The 21151-nt window shown below is 45.3% G+C and overlaps 1 protein-coding gene across 1 annotated transcript in view; it reads right to left on the bottom strand.

Moving 5' to 3' along the window:
- Positions 1 to 21151, bottom strand: part of LOC131922958 (protein HIRA) — an 89761-nt gene that overhangs the window by 11663 nt on the left and 56947 nt on the right. The window contains exons 16-24 of the mRNA XM_059277833.1: positions 9541 to 9745; positions 8563 to 8667; positions 7429 to 7577; positions 5396 to 5557; positions 5014 to 5072; positions 4602 to 4707; positions 2870 to 2992; positions 2194 to 2357; positions 179 to 267 (exon numbers count right to left, since the gene is read on the bottom strand). Of these exons, the coding sequence (XP_059133816.1) occupies positions 179 to 267; positions 2194 to 2357; positions 2870 to 2992; positions 4602 to 4707; positions 5014 to 5072; positions 5396 to 5557; positions 7429 to 7577; positions 8563 to 8667; positions 9541 to 9745 (1162 nt within the window). The remainder of the gene's footprint in view (positions 1 to 178; positions 268 to 2193; positions 2358 to 2869; positions 2993 to 4601; positions 4708 to 5013; positions 5073 to 5395; positions 5558 to 7428; positions 7578 to 8562; positions 8668 to 9540; positions 9746 to 21151) is intronic.

Below are 21151 nucleotides of genomic sequence, written 5' to 3'. Positions count from 1 at the left end.
TGAACTCCTGCCCAGGTGTGCAGTGCCAGCATGCCAGTATCCCACTGACTGAGTGTGGCTCAGGCAGGCCCTGGATGCCTCATGGTAAGAACTCTCAAAGCATTCTGTCTTATTTCCAAAATTCTACCTTCATGAAATGCACTATAGCTCTTGTGGCAAGAATGCAGGAAGCACCTACCACTACTGTTGACTCCCACTGGCTTCCAGTGGAGCAGTGAACGGGACCCAGCAAGTCCTTGCATATTTCTCGGAGTCGGTATTCAAACCCTGAATAGAGAAAAACAAAACAACAAAAACAGGGACACATTATTAAAGGAAATGAAAATCAAGAATATGCTAAGTTGTTATACACATCCAAACTGGATGAACAAATATTTTATTATCTACTATGGGCAAAACATGTCTATCTCTTACTGTCTGGGGTCTAGAGACTCATGAATAGTTTCTCACTCATTCATCACCCTTTGAACAAGACAGGCAGCACCCTCGCTGTCTGCTGGGCCCAAGGGAGTAAGACCCAGGCAGCTCAGTGACTGGGAAAACAAGGGAGCTGGTGGAGGGAGTGGGTTAACAGGACTTTGGCAGCTGGTGTGAAGAGATCACAAGTAGAGAGGCAACTTCAAAAGGGAGGGAGCGGACTGGGAAGCTGACTTCAGACTGACAGCTGAGTATGTCGACATCAAGAGTCACGGGCAGCACAGTGTAGGTGATGCCAACAGAAAGTCTAGAGGCAGAGTTTCAGGCAGTGCTTAGACAGTGGAAGCCGTTGGGACTGGAGAAGTGAACAGTTCTCACACGGTTTACAGGTGGTCCTCCTCTGACAGCCAAGAAAACAAAGGGAAAGACTGGGCTCTGTCCAAGAAGTGAAGACTCCAGAGGAGGCAGAGCCTCCATAATATGTGAGAGTAAGTTCTGCTCAACACCCAGGAAGGAGCAAACCATTTCTCAGGGGTGGGTACACGACCTAAGCCATGGCTGACATGACCTAGGAATAAGGACCTGGGAGGTCAACATGTTTAGGAAGGCCAGTGACCACATACTGAGCACAGAAAGAATCAAAGGGCTCCCCTTTGAAGGCTCAGTAGTAATGTTTACTGTGACCACAGGGTTTACTAACACACATACACCATCAGCCTGAATCAGAGAGCATTGAGATACTAGCTCTGCCAGTCACTTTGCAGACAATTGGCACATTTTTCTATCTTTAGATACTTAGGTTTCTTTTCTTTAGATCATATCAAAATGGGGAAGGTGATAAAGGACAAATGTTGGGTATTCTGTGTGCACGAGATGATCAAACAAAGAGGTCACTCCAAGATGAATTTTAGGCCTGTGTGGCAGCAGGAAGGTCCAGCCTGTGATGGACTAAACCTTGAACCAGCTGTCCAAAGGTATATTTATTGATGGCTACACAGTTGGGTTGTTTTTTTTTTTGGGGGGGGGGGGGGGGAGATAAACAAGTTCCTCATACCAAAGTCCCTGATTTAATCTATATGTTTTTCTGAAGAAAAGCATCACATCCCCAAGCACTTCAGTGTTTACTGAGTACAGTTTTCAGTACCCAATAATCCAAGAGTTCCAGATGTGCCAGGAGCACCTTGTGACTAAAGTCATGCAAAGGCTGTAGAGCTGCTTCAGAAAACAACTCTATAAATCATAGAAAACAATCACTAATTTCTACCAAGATGTCTTCAAGGTCAAAGTACTTCTAGAAAACAACTGTTCATCCTGAGGTTTGCCTTAAACACAGTGAAAACTCTTCTGTTCTAATGTCTACCCTTGTACAGTGACTCGGCTAGTTCCTTACAACAAACAGAGCAGAGGGGGCAGAGCTGTGGAGAAGCTCTGGAAGCAGAGTGGGCAGCTGTGTGGGTCACTGGAGAGTTCTGGAGGGGCCTCTGTGCCACACACTGGAAGCCAGGGAGAGGAAAGACTGAGAAGACAGGGTGGGAATTTGCCACCAAGGAACGAGAGGTGGCTGGAGGTCACTGCAGTGTCCTTTTCCAACACACCTTGCTCTCTGTGGGAGGTACTGTGAGGACACAGGCACTCTGAGAGCCCTGATGCTGCTGCTGCGGTGGGTGTGGCCTGGAGGGCCAGGGAGGCACTGAGGGCATGCAGGATCGTCTAGCATAAGGGGCTCAGAGAAGGAGAAAAACGGTCCACAGACACCCTTCTTTGGAGTGACCTTACCTTCATTCACAAGGTACCGAGCATAGAGGAGCAGCCAGTGGCGGTACTCATGGCTTGACTGCAGGGTAAGTGCCGCGGCAACCTGGTTCTCTAGGTAGGCCAATGTAGTCTCCTGCTGCACCACATGAGGCACAGAGAAGAGCCGGGCAGCTTGCCTTCCAGAGCTGCAGAGACCAGCAAGGCAGGCACAGTAAGACAGGGTATACTACATGGGTGTCAGGAGGCTGCTCCCATGTGCCCTGCTATACCAGAGAGGAGATGGAAGGGTGGAGAGAGGGCAAATAAGCTGTCCAAGACCTCCCATCCATCAGCTAACTAATCTATTAGCAGGTGCCAGATTCCTGCCAACCTCCCTATCCTTCACCACAAGCTAAGCAGCATATTTCAGAAATGTCTTGCTCAGTATCTGCTGTTTGGGTCCCCAAAATGACAGGCCTATACATTCCCAAACCCTGTGCCAGATGGGTATCTATGACCCTTAGGACCCTCAGAGACTGTCACCTGGGCCTTTGAAGTGAAGGGGCCATCCCTAAGACATACTTGACATATGTAAGTAAAAATTAAAAACCCATTCTGCACCAAACAGCAGTTAGGACACAGGAAACAATTAGGGACCAGACCCAGTTCCCTCCCAGTACAGCACTGTTGCAGTGGCCAAGATTCCCAGCTCACATACTTGGAGGTGCGGCCCTGAATTATGGCTAACGGTCCTGAACACAGCATGGCGTCCTGGGATGGTAGGCTGTTCCTGAAGTCTGCACACTGGGCCAGTGAATCTTGCTTGTCAGAAACCAGATTCCTGAGAAAGCAAAGGAAGGAGCAAAAGTCAGGAAACAGGAAGACAAAAGATCAGGGGGGAATGGAGCAGGCCTGCCCACCACACTGGCAGCAGACCAGTGGAGACAGCGAGAGTCCTCCAAGATAGGTGCCCATTACTGGCAGGGTTTCTAGTCAAATCTGATAAACGTTCATTCTAAGGCAAGGCTGATGAGAGGAGTCTCACTCGACATTTTAGCTACAGTCTTGGTTCTCACTGTCTAATGGACTCCTGCATGCAATGTACTCTGAATGCCTGGCTCACACAATGCTGTGGCTGCCCAAGGCCCTGCATGAACTTGCTCTGCTCCGTCTGTAGGCAATCCCAGGCCTCCAGCTCCTCTGTGCCTTCAATCCTCCTGACAAGGCAGTGCTCCCACTTTCCCAGGACCAAAACAAAAAGTTAATACATCTTTTCCTTCTTCTGAGTTTCTGAAAAGTCAAACTTGGGATCCTCCTGTCTCAACTTCCTGAGTAAGCACCATTGCTACAAGCATGTGTCATCATGCCTGGCTTATCTGTTCTTAAATGATCAACATTTTTGCATCACTACAATAATCACACATAATACACAAGTATTTGCAAATTGAGAAAAGAGGTAGCAGAGATTTGTTTTTTAACTGAAAAATGAAATCTCAGTGTTGAGTATGAACTTGTGCACTGGCTACTCTTAACAGAAAAGGAGCTAGGCCTGGTGGTAGTGGTGCACACCTTTAATCCCAGCACTCAGGAGGCAGAGGCAGGAGGATCTCTGTGAGTTCGAGGACAGTCTGGTCTGCAGAGCAAGTTGCAAGACAGCCAAAGCTACACAGAGAAACCTTGTCTAAAAAAATAAACAAACAAACAAACAAATAAAATACTGAAGAAAGAAAGAAAGAAAGAAAGAAAGAAAGAAAGAAAGAAAGAAAGAAAGAAAGAAAGAAAGAAAGAAAACAAAGAAACCTAGAAGGCAGCACACTTTGGTTCAATGAGAGTCCCTACCTCAGTAAGTAAGGTGGAGAGCAATAGAGGAAGACACCAGACATCAGCCTTCTGGACTTCATGCACATGCTCACATCTGCATCCACCTATACACATACACATATACACATGCACACATACACACATTTTTTTTAAATCTCTAATGTATAGAGATTTTACAAATACAGAAAGTGGCTCCAAACTCCAAACTAGTCAAAGGAGATATAGAAATCACAACAGTAGCCTGATCTTCTTCATAAGTCTCAAAGACCATCTGGTCCAGGTAAGTCCACAAAACTATTAACAAGGCAACCATGGAGCTGATACCCCCATGTTGTTGATGGTGAAGAAGGCTAGTCTAGCAAGGGCCACAAACATTTTGCAGTTATCTGTTCTGATAAAACTGGCTCCAGGAAATAATATAGGAGGCCAGTACCCTTACCATGAACTCTGAAGGGAGGGAAGCCCAGATTCACAATATCCTACAGGACAGCAGTACATATACAGGATGTCGGTGAAAGTTCAATAGAAAAAGTCAAGCAGGACTGACCACCGGGCCCAGGGCCTGTGCTCTGGTGTCCAGTATAGACACACTCCCAGGGAACAGGACATAGATAGGGGCAGCTTCTTACCATGTGGAGAGTGATGGATTAAAGCAGTATGCTTTCCCATCAGACAAGTTCATCACTGGGATTCCATGCTGTGTTAGCAAGATCTGTGACACCGTCATATCACTTCCTAGGAGATACCACGGGATTAAGTTCTAGTCAGTAAACATGAATGTATAGTCACTAACGGAGAAATCTGAGCCCTGGCTCCCACAATCCCAACACTAAACCTCTGGACTGCTGATATATAATCAATATACTGTTGCTTGGGGCTTTAGCCAAGCCATTCTGATAACCACCAGGATCTTTGTCACCCATTTCAGGGACCCATTTAATCATCTGCCCAGAAATCGGGTCTCCCTGCTACATAAGTTCAGCCCTGTCTCACTGGCTCTCTACACAGACACAGGGAAGAGGAGTGCCCACACAGGGTTACCTGACAAGATGGAGTGTAGAGACTCTTCTTTCACCACAACCACCTGCCTGTGAACATCCCTAAAGAGACAGGGGACAGCTGACTGTACACCCAAGTCAAAGGCATCAAAACGTCTTCGCTGCTCAACACCCTGGTCCCCGCATTATGTCCCCAGCCCATTCTGCCCAAATCTACAAGAGAAGCTTCAGGGAGCAGAGCCACTCCCAAGACCCAGACCCACCCTGAGGAAACAGGAGTGTAGCCACCTCTGCTAAAAGACACCCCATCGCCAGTGAACACTACTAACTGCCCTTGGGCCCACTGGCCGCATGTCTGTTGGTTCCCCACCAGACCCCTGCATAGCCTGGAGGCCCCAGCCTGTGCCTCTGTGCCTGCCTCTCACCAGACAGAGAGTGTGGCTGCAGCGGTGAGTGCCATGACGTAGGGGCCCGTGCAATGCAAAGTAGAGATTGGAGATGGAAGGAGGATGGGAGGCAGAAGACGGCGACCACAAGCAGAGAACACCGACAGCATCCTCTTTTCACAGGCAACACATACCACATCACTGCAAGGGAAGAGGAGGGAAGGAGTCACAAGGGCCGGGTGAGTGATGCAGAGCCTTCCTTCCACCAGGGCCCCACTGAGCAGGTGCTGCTACTGGAACAGCAAGGAAGGGGCTATGCAAGGGCCAGGGCAGGGGGGAAACTGACAGACAGCCTGCTTGAGCTCTTACAGAGGGACTTCTCTTTTCCCCTCTTCACCCAAAAAGCTGCTCACATTGATACTGATCAAGGGGAGAGGTGCGTCACAGAGCACCTGATGGTCACCCAGAAAATGTGTCTAATTCATCAGATAAGACCAGAGTGCCCAAGTGACAGTCTCCTGGCTACAACTAGCCAGGGGAGTCTAGACAAGGACCTGGGGACAGGCTGGGAGAAGGGTGGGGACGCTAGCACTAGCACTAGCTGCTACAGAGTCCAGGCTGTCAGGGCTAAGACATGAGAGGTATGTTATTCTATGAGCAAGGAGTACTTCACAGCAGCACCCCTGATCGGGATGTGGTCCTCAAGGAGGTCACTGCCTTCCAAGTATGGCTTCTAAGGCCAGGCCATTGGTTCAGAGGTTACTACAGCTCACATCCTAGCAAAACATATGGGACACCCTTCACTATTATCTAACCCAATGAGCCAGGGCACATGGGTTAGACATCAGTATGGGCAATTTAACCCTGCGTGAGAGTACTCCCAACTCTTCCATAATGAGATGTTACTGGATTCTAAGAAGGGAGGGCAAGCAAGACATGTTTGTTTACAACTGCCTGTTTTCAAAGTACGAATACAAGAAAACTTTGAACAGGACACAGTAGCCGGGAGGGAGCTGTCTTGATGATGTGACCAGGTCCCATCTGATCATCTCTCCTGATCGGGGCCTTCCTTTAACCAGCTCCCAGCAATGAAGGTGCGACACGGGCCCCAGCACTGGACTGGGAGCTTTGTGGTCTGGCCAGGATGTTGAGACTGACAGGAGATATGTCTGTGCTGACATCCTTGGGCCCCTGCTGGGTCATGCCACAGGCCTTGAGACCAGAGACATACAACTGGTGCCCACAGCAATATGAAACACAGAAGCCAGGACTTAGAAATCAGTGAGCCCATGCCAAGGGAAAACCCCAAGAACTGTGGGGTCCTTCAGGACTTACTACTAGAAACTCAGTTGGGTCCAAGGGAATCTTGAGACCTACAGCTAGGTGAGAGGCATTCACACATGTCCTCAAGACAGACAACTACGGATCTAACTGAAATGGTTTTCTGAGTGATCACGGCTGTAAAGCCTAGTAGAAGCATCTGCTACACTGTCCTGACTGGTCCTGATGACAGGAGACAGGCCAGAACACAGTCACCATAAAGAGAGCTCCTTCCCTGCTACTGGGTCCTGCTCAAAGTTTGTTGAATCCAAACTTTGAAAACAGACATTGGTAAACAAGATAGCCTGGTAGGTGCCTGAGAAAGTGCTGGTCATTTCAGAGTAAGGCAAGGACAGGACTCTTGTGCTGCTGTAAGAAGGCCCTGGGTGACAGCACTGACCTAAGACAATCCCACCTCCAACGCAGGATGGGTTCTAGCCAGCAGCAGGTTCTAGGTTCTAGGACTTGGAGCAGCATCAGTCTAGCCCACCCTCAGGACCCTGGGTGAAAATCCGGGGTGCAGGGAAAGCCCCTGCCCAGACCAGGGAGAAGCAGGCAGACCTCAGACAGGTCTCAGAGCACCCTTGTGAGAGTGTGAGGTGAGGGCACTAACACGGACAGTTTGGGTACTGTAGGGAGGAGACGGTGAAGGAACACGTTCCCAAGGCCCAGCAGAAGCCTCCTGGAGTCACCTTCCTCTCATGGTCACATGTGTTTGTGGTTTGTGCCAATGCTGTCCACCCTGCTCTTACCAGCTGCCAGCGGCAGTGAGGACACGGCTGGTGAGCACCGTCTCCCACTCCTTCCCTTCTCGGTTGCACTTCAGGCGACTCAGCCGTATCCCCCCAACAGCGGTCACTTCATTTTCCACCTCAATGTACATGGAGGGGTCAGAGCTCACCTGGGTGAAGGAAAGCAACACATGTCTGTTCGGTTAACAGGGGACCTGTGCAGGTCCTGGTCCCTGTACATACGGGACACTCGGGGGCTGTATGGCAACCCGGGCTCCAAGGCAAGGCAAAGACAACAAAGAGTCTGACTAGGCTAGCCAGCAGAGAAGGATAGCAAGGACTAGGGAAGAAAGTTACCATGTCATCTCACAGGGGTGTGACGTGCCCAAGAATATACTGTAAGGACTACAGCCACACAGAATGAACTTGGGAGTAAGCCTCCTATGTGAAGGATTACCAAAGACTGAAATATTTGATAAGAGAGGAAAGGATAAAAACAAAACCCCAATGTGCTTTTCATATTAACTTCCCTATGCAATACTATGGTATTACATAATAACATCATGGTCTAGTTTAATGCCTGGCAGGAAATGGATTCAGCCTTATACATATCTGCACATCTGATACATATCTACGCTGGGTTTCTGTACGGAAACCTAGGCAGAACAGCTGACAAGTTTAGATGAATGGCCACACAAGTGGGGGAACTGGGGTGGAGGGTGCTCAAAAGCAAAGAGCTACATTCTCTTTACCAACAGCAGAAACAAGGACGGCTCCATGTGTACTAAGAAGCAGCTAAGGACAGTGAGACTAGACAAACCACAAACACATGTGACTTGAAGCTGTCAAGGGTGACGGAAGAGATGCAGAAGGCTTCTCAGAAGAGACACTAGTCAGGACTTGAAGGAGTGGTTGTCCAGATCTGATGTAAGGGCAGCCCTGGCAGTTGGGACTTAAAAGCCAAACCAGAGAGAGAAAGAGACATGGGGATGGGGATAGGAAACTAGCAGTCCACCCCAGTCAGCTAGTATCCCTCCAGAAGGGGACGGAGAGCCGCTGGAAAGGAGTCCCCAAGGTGTGACAAGGTAGGGCTTATATTAGTTAGGGGAAACAGAATGTGTGCGCTCGTGAAGGGGTGGTAGGGCAGGTCCTCACCTGGAGGGTGAATGCTCTCTGCGGGCCTGGAATTGGCAGCTTCAGTGCAAGTGCTGGTGCAGACAGACACATGGCCTCCTTCTCTGCAGACAGGGCAGCTGGAGACTAAAAGAGCCAGAAATACCCCTGAGCCTCACCTCAACACTACAGGGTAGCATTAGGGACAGTAAGTCACCCAGAAGTAAGGACCTAAAGTGAGGCTGGGCCTGCTCCCAAGACATGTCCACCTACTCTGGAAGACAGAAAGCACAAGGGAATGCTACAAGGATCCCCACCTGACAGATGAGGGGGCTGACATCGGGGGACCCGTTGTGGTGTAGCTATTTCCTCTGAGTACCATCTCGCCATCATGGAGCAGAGACTGCTGTGGTGACCTACAGAATATGTTGGCCCCACGTCATGGCAATGAAATAAGCAAAACAATACAGTGATAGCTGGGTCTACAGTACCAGTACTGGAGCTGTTACATTCTTGCACTGAAGCTGGGGAGGGGCGCTACTAGACCCTCACCTGACATTCCAGTCACCACACCTCCCACCATTGGACTGCACAGGGTCTTAAGGAATGAGTCAGAGTACGTAAGAGGCAAAAAGCTTGACTGAAGGTAGGACTCCAGCAATACAGCCTATATGACGTGTCACCTATGCTAGGGTGGGACTTTCCAATGGTGTCACTGCTTCTGAATCATCTACACTCCTTGTCCATGCTCCTTAAGCAACCCCAGCTGGACCTGGATGGAATCGTTTCTTTGAACTGTTGGTATCTATCTAAAGTAAACAGGTACTTCTTTTTTTGTCTCCCAGGACAAGTTTTAACAGGCCTGCTCAAGGTCTAGATGAGCGGCAGGCAGGTTGAAGGAGCATGGCCTACAAGGCACAATCAATGTCTAAGCATCCCACACTAGTAAGATACCCCTACGCATGCAAGGGCCTCCCAAGGAGACAGGGTGGGGCAAGCGAGACAGTCCACAGGCCTCACCTGGACAGACAGAGACATGGGCAAGAGACGAGAATCCTTCCGCGGGCGACCTTTCTTCTTCTTTTCCACCGTCTCTACCTCAAGCTCAAGTTTCCGCTTGGACAGTGAAGAGGGCTTGGCCAGGTGGACCTTCTCGTCACTGTCACTACTACTCTCCAGGAGGTCCCGGGGCCTCAGCTCTTTCACAAGGTTCTGCTCTTTCAACCTGAAAACAAAGACATCTGTAATTCTGTCTACAAGGCCATTCATTCTGTAATGCTCTTTTAGATTTTCTTTCTTTTGTTTTATGTATATGTGTTTTGCCTACATGTGTATCAGTGTACCATGTGTGTGCCTGGTGCCCTCCAGGTCAGAAGAGGGCACCAGACCCCATGGAACTGCAGTTACAGACAGTTGAAAGCTGTGTGAGTACTAGGAATTGAGCCCAGATCTTGTGTGACAGCAAGAGAGCTCTTAACTTTGAGCCATCTCTCAAATCCCCACACTTTTTAAAAAATCCACTCTAGAAGAATTCTGGTTTCTACTCCAACAAAGAGCTTGAGAGCTGATGTTCAATAGCAATAAGAGAGTTGAGAAACTGAAAAGCAGCAACTCTTCCTGACCCATCAAAGGATGAAGGTGTCGGTTACATGCTAGACACCGAATGTGCGCAGGCTCGAGTTAAAAATTGTTGGAGGGGCTGGAGAGATGGCTCAGAGTTTAAGAGCACTGACTGCTCTTCCAGAAGTCCTGAGTTCAATTCCCGGCAACCACATGGTGGCTCACAACCATCTGTAATGAGATCTGGTGCCCTCTTCTGGCCTGCAGTGCAGGCATGTGTGCAGACAGAACACTGTATACATAATAAATAAACAAATAAATAAATAAATCTTTAAAAAAAAAACCTGTGGGAGGCTAGTGACAGAAGCTACACTATCATTACTTTTATTTCCAAGGACCCTTCTAGGTTTTCCGTCAAAGACAAAGAAAACCCCCATGGCCGGGGAAGCAGCCGTTCTGAAACACGAACCTCCATTCTCCAAAACAATGTCCTGCTCTCGAGAGAACTACTCTTCCAAGGCCTTGCTCACTGTGGGTGGCGCAAGCAAGCAGCCTACTACAGAAACCTCCAAAGCCTCTCTAGTGCCTGCTCCCCAGGCTAAGGAATTCTTTTAAAAGAGGCGCACGCCTTTGATCCTAGCACTCGGGGGCAGAGCCAGGTGGATCTCTGTGAGTTCAAGGCCAGCCTGGGCTACCAAGTGAGTCCCAGGAAAGGTGCCAAAGCTACACAGAGAAACCTGTCTCCCAAAAAAAAAAAAAGAGGACAGATAAGCCCATGGATTGTACTAAATTCTAGTGATTCTGGTCCAACCACAAAAGGGGACAAAGTCAATCCTAAGATTCTAGTATGGTTCTCCTACTCGACACTAGGGGTACCAGAAGTCAGGCAGCTTCCATTAGGCAGACAGGGACAAGAGGTTCTAGGTTGATTCACGTACTTTTTGCTTAACCACTTCAGAAGATGAAGTTCCTGCTCCTTCTCCAAGATAAAATCTTGGTGGGCTTTTTCTTCAACAGAGGGAGCTCTTTGGAGAGACTTTTGAATCTTGGGGTGGGAGACACAGCTCCTATGTCTGGAAGCAATCAGCTTTCCTTTCTCTGTCTGGACTATCCAATCCCCCTGAAAGAGCCTAAACCAGCCTATTCTGGGGAAGAAAAGGAACCCATCCTACCATTATACATATAAAAAGTCTTTCAGACAAACTTGGATCCAGCACCGGATCTCCCACTGGGGAAGCTGTCTTTTCATGTGCTCTGCTCTGTGTGTGCTTTCATTTTCAATAAAACTTGGCTAAATGCAGAGAGCCTGCTTTTCCGGCTTCTGCCTTTTTCTTCTTTAAAACAGCAGAAAAGAATTCCTTCCTGAAAGCCCAGACAACATCACCATGATGACACCAACACTTCCCCACCACCACCACAGACTGCTGTAGCAGAGTACAACTGAGGGACGTTTCAGGGGACAGCCAAAGACAACTGGGGAGACAGAACAAAGTTGCTGTATGAAATGATGCTCCTAACACCTACAGTTATAGGAAACAGAAAACACAGCCAAACTTCTAGCCTATACAATATAACAAAAAATTATAAATCATGATGAAAAATAAATGAAACCTAACGACAGCAAAAACAAACAACAAAAAAAAAGACAAAAATAAATCCCAAAACAAAACACAACTTCAAACAGAAAAAAAATAAAATAAAATCTGGGCATGGTGGCACACCTTTGATCCCAGCACTTGGGAGGCAGAGGCAGGTGGATCTCTCTGAGTTCAAGGCCAGCCTAGTCAACTAGAGCTACATAGAGAAACCCTGTCTCAAAAAAGTCAAGTCAGATTTGGATACTGCAGACTTCTAGAACTAGCAGATTAAAGTTTTAAAGAAGTGTCATTAACACACTAAGCTCTGGCAGACAGTGTCAAAAGATAATGTTGTAATGATTGATAATGACAACAGCTGAGAATAATGAACAGCAAAAACTTCCCAAAACCAAGGAGAGACAGCTAACTATAGATCCAGGCTGTTTAGAGAACACTCAATAACAAATATCCATACCTAGACATAATATATTCCAACTACAAAAAAAAAAAAATCCTAAAAAGGTGGGCAGGGTGTGGAACCATCTTTGAAATGTCTTTCTTTATACCTGCCACACTGAACTCCTCTCCTCTTTGTGAAAAAGCGTTGTTTTGTTCTATCTAATGTAGCTAGCCCAAGGGTCAATATTCCATAAACCTCCCCAACTTGTGATTTGCCTGTTTGTGTATATCCAAGACTACTACAGCTTTACCCTTTATGCCCATTAGCTAACTGCATCAGATTGTGAGGTCAAGCTCCCAACAATGGGGTGAGATACAGTCTCCATCTATCTCAGAATAAAAACTAAGTGAGATTCCTACTTGTAAGCTTGCTGGCCTGTTTGGGTCAGATAGCACACTCTACCTGTGAGCTTGCTGGCCCATTTAGATTGGATAGTGCACCCATTTTTCAAGAAGAAATTACCAGGCCAGGTTACTTTTGCTTTGTTCCTGTGTTTCCTTGTCAGATACTAAGAATATATTTTCCCAGCATCTTCCAGGCCACTCTACCACAGTGTAGTGACATCTCTGCAGCTATGAATCCAAATAAATCTTCCTTTTCTTAAAAAACAACCCCCACCAATATTTCATCTTATTTATAAGGAAAAAGGTAAGACTTTACACACTTTCTATTCAAACTTCTTGGGTGAAAGGAAATACTGAAAGTATTAAAAAACAAGTATGTAGGTACATATCTGTAGTTTCAGCAACTAGGGAGGGTAAGCAGAAGTATTGCACACATCTGGGAGTTCGAAACCAACCTGGGAAATAAAGCAAGACTCCATCTAAAACAACACTCAACCTAGGAACCCAGAGGCTGGGGCGTGATGGTGCACATCTGTAATCCCAGCTTTCAGGAGGCTGCGGCAAGAGATCAGGGACATCCAGGCCAGCAGGAACTACACAGCTACACCCTGTCCCTCAACACAAAAAAATAAAGTATTTTCTCAGATAAAAAGAAGAGGGAGCTCATTAAGCAAAAGGAAACCTGGGTTCCAGTTAGACAGATCAGAAGGTAGAGTACTTTCTCTGCAAGCATAGGAAGCCACATAAGATCTCAAGCACTGGGCTGGGGCTAGAAACAGGTGGATCCTGAGAGCTCTCTGGCTAATCAGCCTATTCAAAACAGTGTGCTTCCAGTTTAGTATCAGACCCTATCTCAAGGCAGAGGGGGATAGAAGAAGAAACATGACATTTGACTTTAACCTCAAAGTGTGTGCGCGCACGCACGCGCGCGCGCGCGCGCGCGCGCACACACACACACACACACACACACACACACACACACACACACATACACATATATGTACTTGCACACTCACACAAGTACCACACACATGCAAACAAATAGACAAATGTGACAACCAATCTTGTTGTCCACTTGGTTGCATCCTACATCTGAGCAGCACTTTCTAGCATCAGCTAGATAAAAGGACATGGAAGAAGGAAAGCTTGCTTTTGTCTCCTTGCCTCCACTTTTACTGGCAAGTTCATCCATCTACTGTGGGAAGCCAGCTGGGAGACTGGCTCCCACATTTTACCCCAGGGTATTCTTGAGGAGGGAGGGATAAGAGATTTAGATAGAAAGATAGAGGGGAGAAAAACAGAAACACAGGATAGCATCAGAAGGGCCTGGATCCTTATCCACCAGGCCCACCTATCTAAAGGACTATTTATAGAAATGCCAAGGGGTAGAGCAAAAGACCTCCCCCTAGCTCAGCCAATCACCTAGAAACCATGCACATGGTCAAGCAATCCTCTAATGGAGCTCTTCTGGGTAAAGCAAGTTCAGATCTCACTAGGAAACCTTTGTGGGCCTCCACAATCTACCCTGCTGCTGAGACATTCCCTCACTGGTATTAGAGCATACTTCTTTAGGATTGCAATGCAAATTGAAGACAGGCAGCTCTCCCTGAGTCCTCCAGGACTGCAGCACTGCACTGGGACAGCTGAGACACCCATCTTCATGAAACAGACATGTTTCACACACACATATATTCATTCATTATATTAGTTCTGTTCCTTTAGAGAACCCTGGGTAATACAATAAGTAAAGGACTTTGTTTACTTTAAATAACAAAAAAGCAGTGGAAAGCCTCACCAACAGAAGGAATTATTAGGAATGTAGTATCAGGGCTTAAAGAGGAAGGGCATTCACTCAAATCAAAGAAAAACTAGTAAAAATGCCCAATGGGATACATAAGATGTTTGGACACTGTGAAAAGGCCAAATTATAAACATAGAATTCCATGCCAGAGGCATAAAAAATACTTTCACTATACTCCTAGCAGAAAATTCACCAAACCTCAAGAGACACGAGACATAGAGAACACCAAACAGACAACAGAAAGAAAAAACAAAACAAAACCCTACATCACATTATGATTGAAACACTAACTACAGAGAACAAAGAAAATGTATTGAAAGCTACAAAAGAGGAATGCTAAGTCACATATAAATTTGGCAGGTCCATCAGAATAACAAAAGATATCTTAACAGAAATTTTAAATGATATAAAGACTTGAAAAGTTGTTTTCTGGTTCTAAAGAAAAGAGCTACCAACTAAGACTACTATATCCAGCTAAACTGTTACAACTGAAGTAGAAAGAAAAACTCTCCCTGACAAAAACTGAAGGAACTTATAAGCACCAAGCCCTACAGTATCCTACTACAGAGGACACTAGAAGGAATTCTGCAAACTGAAGAGAACGAATGCTAACACACTCAAAAAGTTGTAGAAAAACAACTAACAAGGCTAAAGCAGTTGTCAAGAAAAGCAGGATTAGGAAAACGCCAAACACACAAAATCAGCAAAATAACAGGAATTAACACATACATACCTTTCACTAATAACTCTGAATATTAATCAATGATCTCAATTCCCCAAAAGACACAGACAAGCAGACTGGGTTAAAAACAGAATCCACTTATTTGCTGCCTCCAAGAAACACACTTCGCCATCACTACTTTGGGGTGAAAGGATGAAAAAAGTGATTCCAAGCAAATGGAACTAGACAGCACACAGGCATCACTACTCTAACATCTGACAAAATAGACTTCAAATAAAAGCTAGTCGGAAGTGACAAAGCAGTTACTTCATATTGATTAGGGATATAAGCTGTCAAGAGGATATTACAATTTTAAGTGCGCACACCAAATACAGGTGTACCCAATTACCTAAGAGCCTTGATGAACTGAGACTCCCACAGGGAAGCAGCCTTGACTAAGGACACCTGTGGACGCTTCTGGTCAGGAGACCCCCACACCAAACCCGCTGGTGTCTACCACTTCCAGACTGCAGGGGACTGACATCAGATGGACTCTTCCACCCTCAAAGTTCCCCTTTTCCATCCTGTAAAACCCCAAGACTCCCACACCACATGTGCGCAGTCTCCACTTCCACAGTGAGACGCCAGCCCTTCTTCAGTAGTTCTGGTTAAAGGAACAGTTCTGCTTCTGCCCGTCTTTCTTTTATTTCCACACCACTTCCATCAATCACGATCTAACAAAGGTTACCAAGACAGGTCATCCAGACATAAACAGCACAGGAAGAACTCACAGAGAAACATCAAAGCTAAATGATAACACAGATCAAATGTTCTTAAAAACATCTACAGAACCTTCCACACAAACCCACTGTCTGTTTAAACTGCTAGATCAGTGGTTCTCAACCTGTGGGTCACAACTTCTTTGGGGATTGAACAACCCTTTCACAAGGTTCACCTGAGACTATCAGAAAACACAGATAAATTTACATTATGATTCAAAACAGCAGTGAGATTACAGTTATGAAGTAGCAATGAAAATAATTTTATGGTTGGTGTCACCACAACATGAGGACCCTATTAAAGGGTCACAGCATTAGGAAGGCTGAGAACCACTGGTCTAGACCACACTGGCTGAGGGCATGTTTCTAGGAGACTGTCTTGATGTTTAGCAGAGGTAGGAAGACTTGGCCTCTGGTATGAAGGGGAGAATTCCCTAGGCAGGGCTGAGTGTTATCGAAGAAAAAGCCCCAGAGAGCGAGCAAGGATCTGTGCACTCGTTCTTTCTGCCCCTGACCAGCTGCGCTGACCTCACACCTGCCTTGATGTTACCTCTGTAACGACTGTAACCTAGAACTGTGAGCCAAATCAACGTGCTCCCTACGTTGTTTCCTCAGAGTAGTTGTCAGAGCAACAGAAACCAAACTGGAACAACTGCAGAACAACAGATCATGTGTTGGGACAAAAGTAAGCTTTGGTAAATATAAGAAAACAGAAACCACCTCTAGCAAATACAGCTAGAAATCTACTGTAAGAGGAACTACAGAAATACACAAACTCCTTGAAATTCACAAAATACTATTAAGTGACAAATGGGTCCATTAAAAAAAAAAAATGAAAGCACAACATAACAAAACCTTTATGATACAAATAAAAGTATTTCTTAGAGAGAAGTTTATAGTGACAAGTGCCTACATGTTAAAAAATAAAAGAAACCTCATAAAATAAATAAGGGCATGCCTTAGAGCCTTAGGAAAAACAACAAAGAGAATAAACAAAACCCCAAATCAGCAGACAGAAAGAAATAATTAAGCTCATCAGAGCAGCAAGTAATGAAAATTAAAAAAAAAAAAAAAAAAAAAAAAGAGTTGGTTCTTTGAAAAGACAAACAAGACTGACAAATCCAAGTTAGTGAGAGTGAGGACAGGAAGTCATGAAAACAGACACAATGAACGGCACCAGGGCATACTTTAAAAACTTATCATCTGTTAAACTGGAAAATCAAAAGAAATAGATGAATTTCTAGATGCATAAGCCACGATGAGATAATAATTTAAACAGACGAGTAACAAGCAATGAGATTGAAAGTGATAAAAATAAATCTCCCAAATAATAGAAGTTCAGGCAGAGAAATGTACTGCAGAATTCTACCAGACGAGGGGTTGACAATTTGGCTCAACAGGTAAAAGCACCTCAAAACTGACGAGGTCCTGAGTGAAATCCTGGGAACTCACACAGTAGAAGGAGAGACGCTATCCCTGGACGTTACATGCATAAGGTGGCATACACATGCCCATATATATGTACATGCATACATACAGTAATAAATAAATCATTGTAGTAAAATAATTTATTAAACTACTTTGATACTCCTCCTCACCCTAGTCAAAACAGCTATCAAAAAATGAATAATAAAATAAAATGGTGGTGAGAATGTGGGAAAGAGAAACCCTCATTACTGCTCATACAAGTATAAACTAGCACAAACACTCTGAAAATCAGTAAAGGCCGGGCACGGTGGGCACGCCTTTAATCCCAGCACTCGGGAGGCAGAGGCAGGCAGATGTCTGAGTTCCAGGCCAGCCTGGTCTACAGAATAAGTTCCAGAACGGCTAGGACTACACAGAGAAACCCTGTCTGGAAAAAAAACCGGGGGGGGGGGGGGGGGGGGGGGGGGAAGAAAGTCAGTGAATTACCACATAACCCAGATATACCACTCTGGGGCATATACTGAAAGGACCACAGCAATGCTTACACATACATGTTTATTTCTACTCTGTAATAGCAAAAGGATGAGATCAAACTAGATATATATTCAACAACAGATGAATGGGATAATCAAATTCTGTTTCATATATGCAATGGCATTTTGTTCAGCTGTAAAGAAATGAAATTATAAAATTTGGAGGAAAATTAATGGAACTAGAAAATAATGTGTTAAGTGAGGTAACCCAGGCCCACAATAATCACTTCTCTCTCAAATGCAGATCCTAGCTTTCAGTTTTTATATATCTGCATTCATGTGAGAATGTGTGTGTTGAGTCTAAGAAACAAGAAAAAAGACCACGAAAGGAGAATAAAATGGGTACGAATGTAGGAGGAGGACGTACAATCCATGTGATATGAATGTAGAAGAGGGATATTAGGAGTCAAAAGGGGAAACAGGAGGAGGAGGAGAGAGATGGAGAGAAGATGGCACAGGATCCACCAAAACTAACAGTGTATGAAAAAACCATAAGGAGACCTGGCACTAGGTAAATCAATGCAGTTTTAAAAAGAAAATAAGAGTGAATGGAGGCACCAGACAAGGGTGGATCAAACTGTTCCCAGAAGCCACCATCATTAAATTAAAAATTAGCCATTGATCAGAGAGCCTTAAGGGTCTCAAAACAATACAAGCAATTGCACTAGATGGTAAAGCCAAAGACACCACACACTCTGAAGACATGGAAAAATCAAGCTGGAACCGGAATGGGCTTTTCTTCCTTGCTGGTTAGTCCTCATAGTGCCAGGCAGTGCTGCAATGGCTGATGGGACAGAACTGTCATCGACAATCTACCCAGCTGTGGCCCTTACATAGTACATGCATACTGACTGTAAGAAAAGCGGACCCACTGGTACAACAGCGCAAGCCTGTTACAGTGGTAACCATGGAACTGAGGCCTGGCGGGCAGTGGCGGTGCGCACCTTTAATCCCAGCACTTGGGAGGCAGAGCCAGGCAGATCTCCATGAGTTCGAGGCCAGCCTGGGCTACAGAGCAAGATTCAGGACAGGCACCAAACTACACAGAGAAACCCTGTCTCAAAAAACCAAAAAAAAAGAAAAAGAACTGAGACCCACTCCGCAAGAAGGAACTGTACTGTCTGGTTCTATAAAGCAGACCCTACTCTAGAAGCTACAAGGGTTGTTTTGCTAAATGAATATGATGTGCCTATCAAAGTGCTTATGTTTATGTTCACAGATCAGTGCTGCTGCCAGCCTTGATCAAAGATGCTTCTTTCTGCAGTGGGCAGCAGGAAGAGACTTACAACTGGTCAAAATACTGAGACTAAGTGAATGCTGAGTGCTCATCCACACAAGGGGAAGCTAAGTCACACTCTCATTGTGTATGTACAGCTGGAAGGTCTCGAGACCGTGGGGACACAGCTACTGAGGAGAGACCAACCCTGGTGTCAATAAAACTGCCAATTCAAGTTGATCCTGTTTCTGAGTCAGCAAGTGTCCTGCTGAAGGAAATGGTGATTGTCCATTAGAGCCAACAAGGCAATCATGACATCTCACAGGGAGCACAAGGCCTTGCCAGCTACAGTGTTTTACTGTCCTCTCCAGTCAGCATGTAGTTCATTCAGTTCAGAATCCTCTCCATTTCCCAAACAGATTCCAGTCCCTTCAAATAGGCATGCGAATGCCTCCTCAACAACAGCCCCACCGTTTGGGGGTTTCCTGTAGGTGTGTGTCCTCCAGGAAGTACAAGTTTTACATTCAAGGACTTTTCAATAATCTATTTTTAGTTACCCGTACTCTTAGTAGCAAATCTAAGAAATAGTTATCTAACTACACAGAGATTTGTTTTCTTTTTAAGAGTTTTATTTTAGTTCTTACATGTAGTTCATTGATCGATATTGACCTAGTTCTATACATAAAATATTAATTACATCTTTTAAAGACTTTAAGTGTATTTACTTTATAATCCCCTTCTAACAATTCTATGATCAGATATGTCAAATTCTAAACTTTATGTTCTTTACATTCCCTGACATTTTACATGATAGATTCTCTCTCTCTCTCTCCCTCCCGTCCCTCCTTTCTATACCACCCCCATGACGCTTCTGTCTCTGCTTCCAGAGTGCTGGGATTCCAGGTGTGTACTACCATGCCAAGCTAGACTGCTTCCTTGCATGTTTTATTACTTTGGATCTAAGTCCATCCAGGTGATGGTTTACCTGTGGCAAAACCCTTTGGGAACAGAAGAATATCTCCAGATTTACATCTTTGCCAAGTGCCCCCAGATGTTAACAGAGCAAAATCCTCTTTTGCACTCACTTCCTGGGTTGGTGACTCCTAGCTGACACACTGACTCCAAGGATACCTAACCCTGGAACTAGTTCAGAGAATCTAACTTCTCTGCCATGTTCCTGAGATACTAACTGGGTTTTCCTGGCACTCCACTCCCAGTGGAGGAGCACTTACTTTCCTAAGGGTCTTGACTTTATATTAGTGGATCAGTTGCAACACCTACATGTCTCAAAACAAAGACTTTTTGTCTTAAACTGATGTGGTCATCAAAACTTAAGGTCCTCTGCTAGCCTGTCATCTAGTATTTATAGTGTAACACAGCCTACTACTCTGGATTTTTTGTTCACTCACAGATTTTAGGTCCTGGGTGCTATGAATAATCACATATTTTAGAGATTTGGGTCTGTTTGCTTGTTTTGAGACAGGGGTCCTATATGGCCCTGGCTGGCCTATTATTTGCTATGTAGACCAGGCTGGCCTCAAACTTGCAGCAATTCTCCTGCCTCTGCTGATCTAGCATCTTAAAGTGCTTAGTAGCAAGAAGGTTTTCAGACTCTCCTTATGGCTGGATAAAGAAATTAGTAAATAAATCCAGGACAGGCTCCAAAGCTACACAGAGAAACCCTGTCTCGAAAAACCAAAAAAGAAAAAAAAAAAGAAAAAGAAAAAAGAAATTAGTAAATAAAATGATGACATGAAAATGTTTACAATTGAATATAAAAATGATTACATCAGATTGTGTGGTGGTATTATGTTTCCCAAAATACTGTGTACCCTAATAAACTTATCTGGGATCAGAGACAGAACAGCCACAATATTAAACATGAGGATAGGCAGTGGTAGCACACGCCTTTAATCCTAGCATTCCAGAGGCTGAAATCCATGTGTTCAAGGACACAGCCAAGCATGGTGACTCATGCCTTTAATCCCAGAAAGCGAGCCTTTAATCCCAGGGAGTGATGGTAGAAAGCAGAAAGGTATATAAGGCGTGAGGACCAGAAACTAGAAGCATTTGGCCTGGTTAAGCTTTTAGGTTTTGAGCAGCACAGTTCAGCTGAGAGCCATTCAGATATGAGGACACAGAGGCTTCCAGTCTGAGGAAACAAGATCAGCTGAGAAGTTGGCCAGGTGAGGTTAGCTGTGGCTTGTTCTGTCTCTCTGATCTTCCAGTTCACCCTAATACCTGGCTCAGGTTTGATTTTATTAATAAGAAC

The sequence above is a fragment of the Peromyscus eremicus genome, chromosome 12 (assembly GCF_949786415.1).
Source record: "Peromyscus eremicus chromosome 12, PerEre_H2_v1, whole genome shotgun sequence".
Taxonomy (NCBI): Eukaryota; Metazoa; Chordata; class Mammalia; order Rodentia; family Cricetidae; genus Peromyscus; species Peromyscus eremicus.
This window is presented reverse-complemented; position numbering and strand designations above follow the sequence as displayed.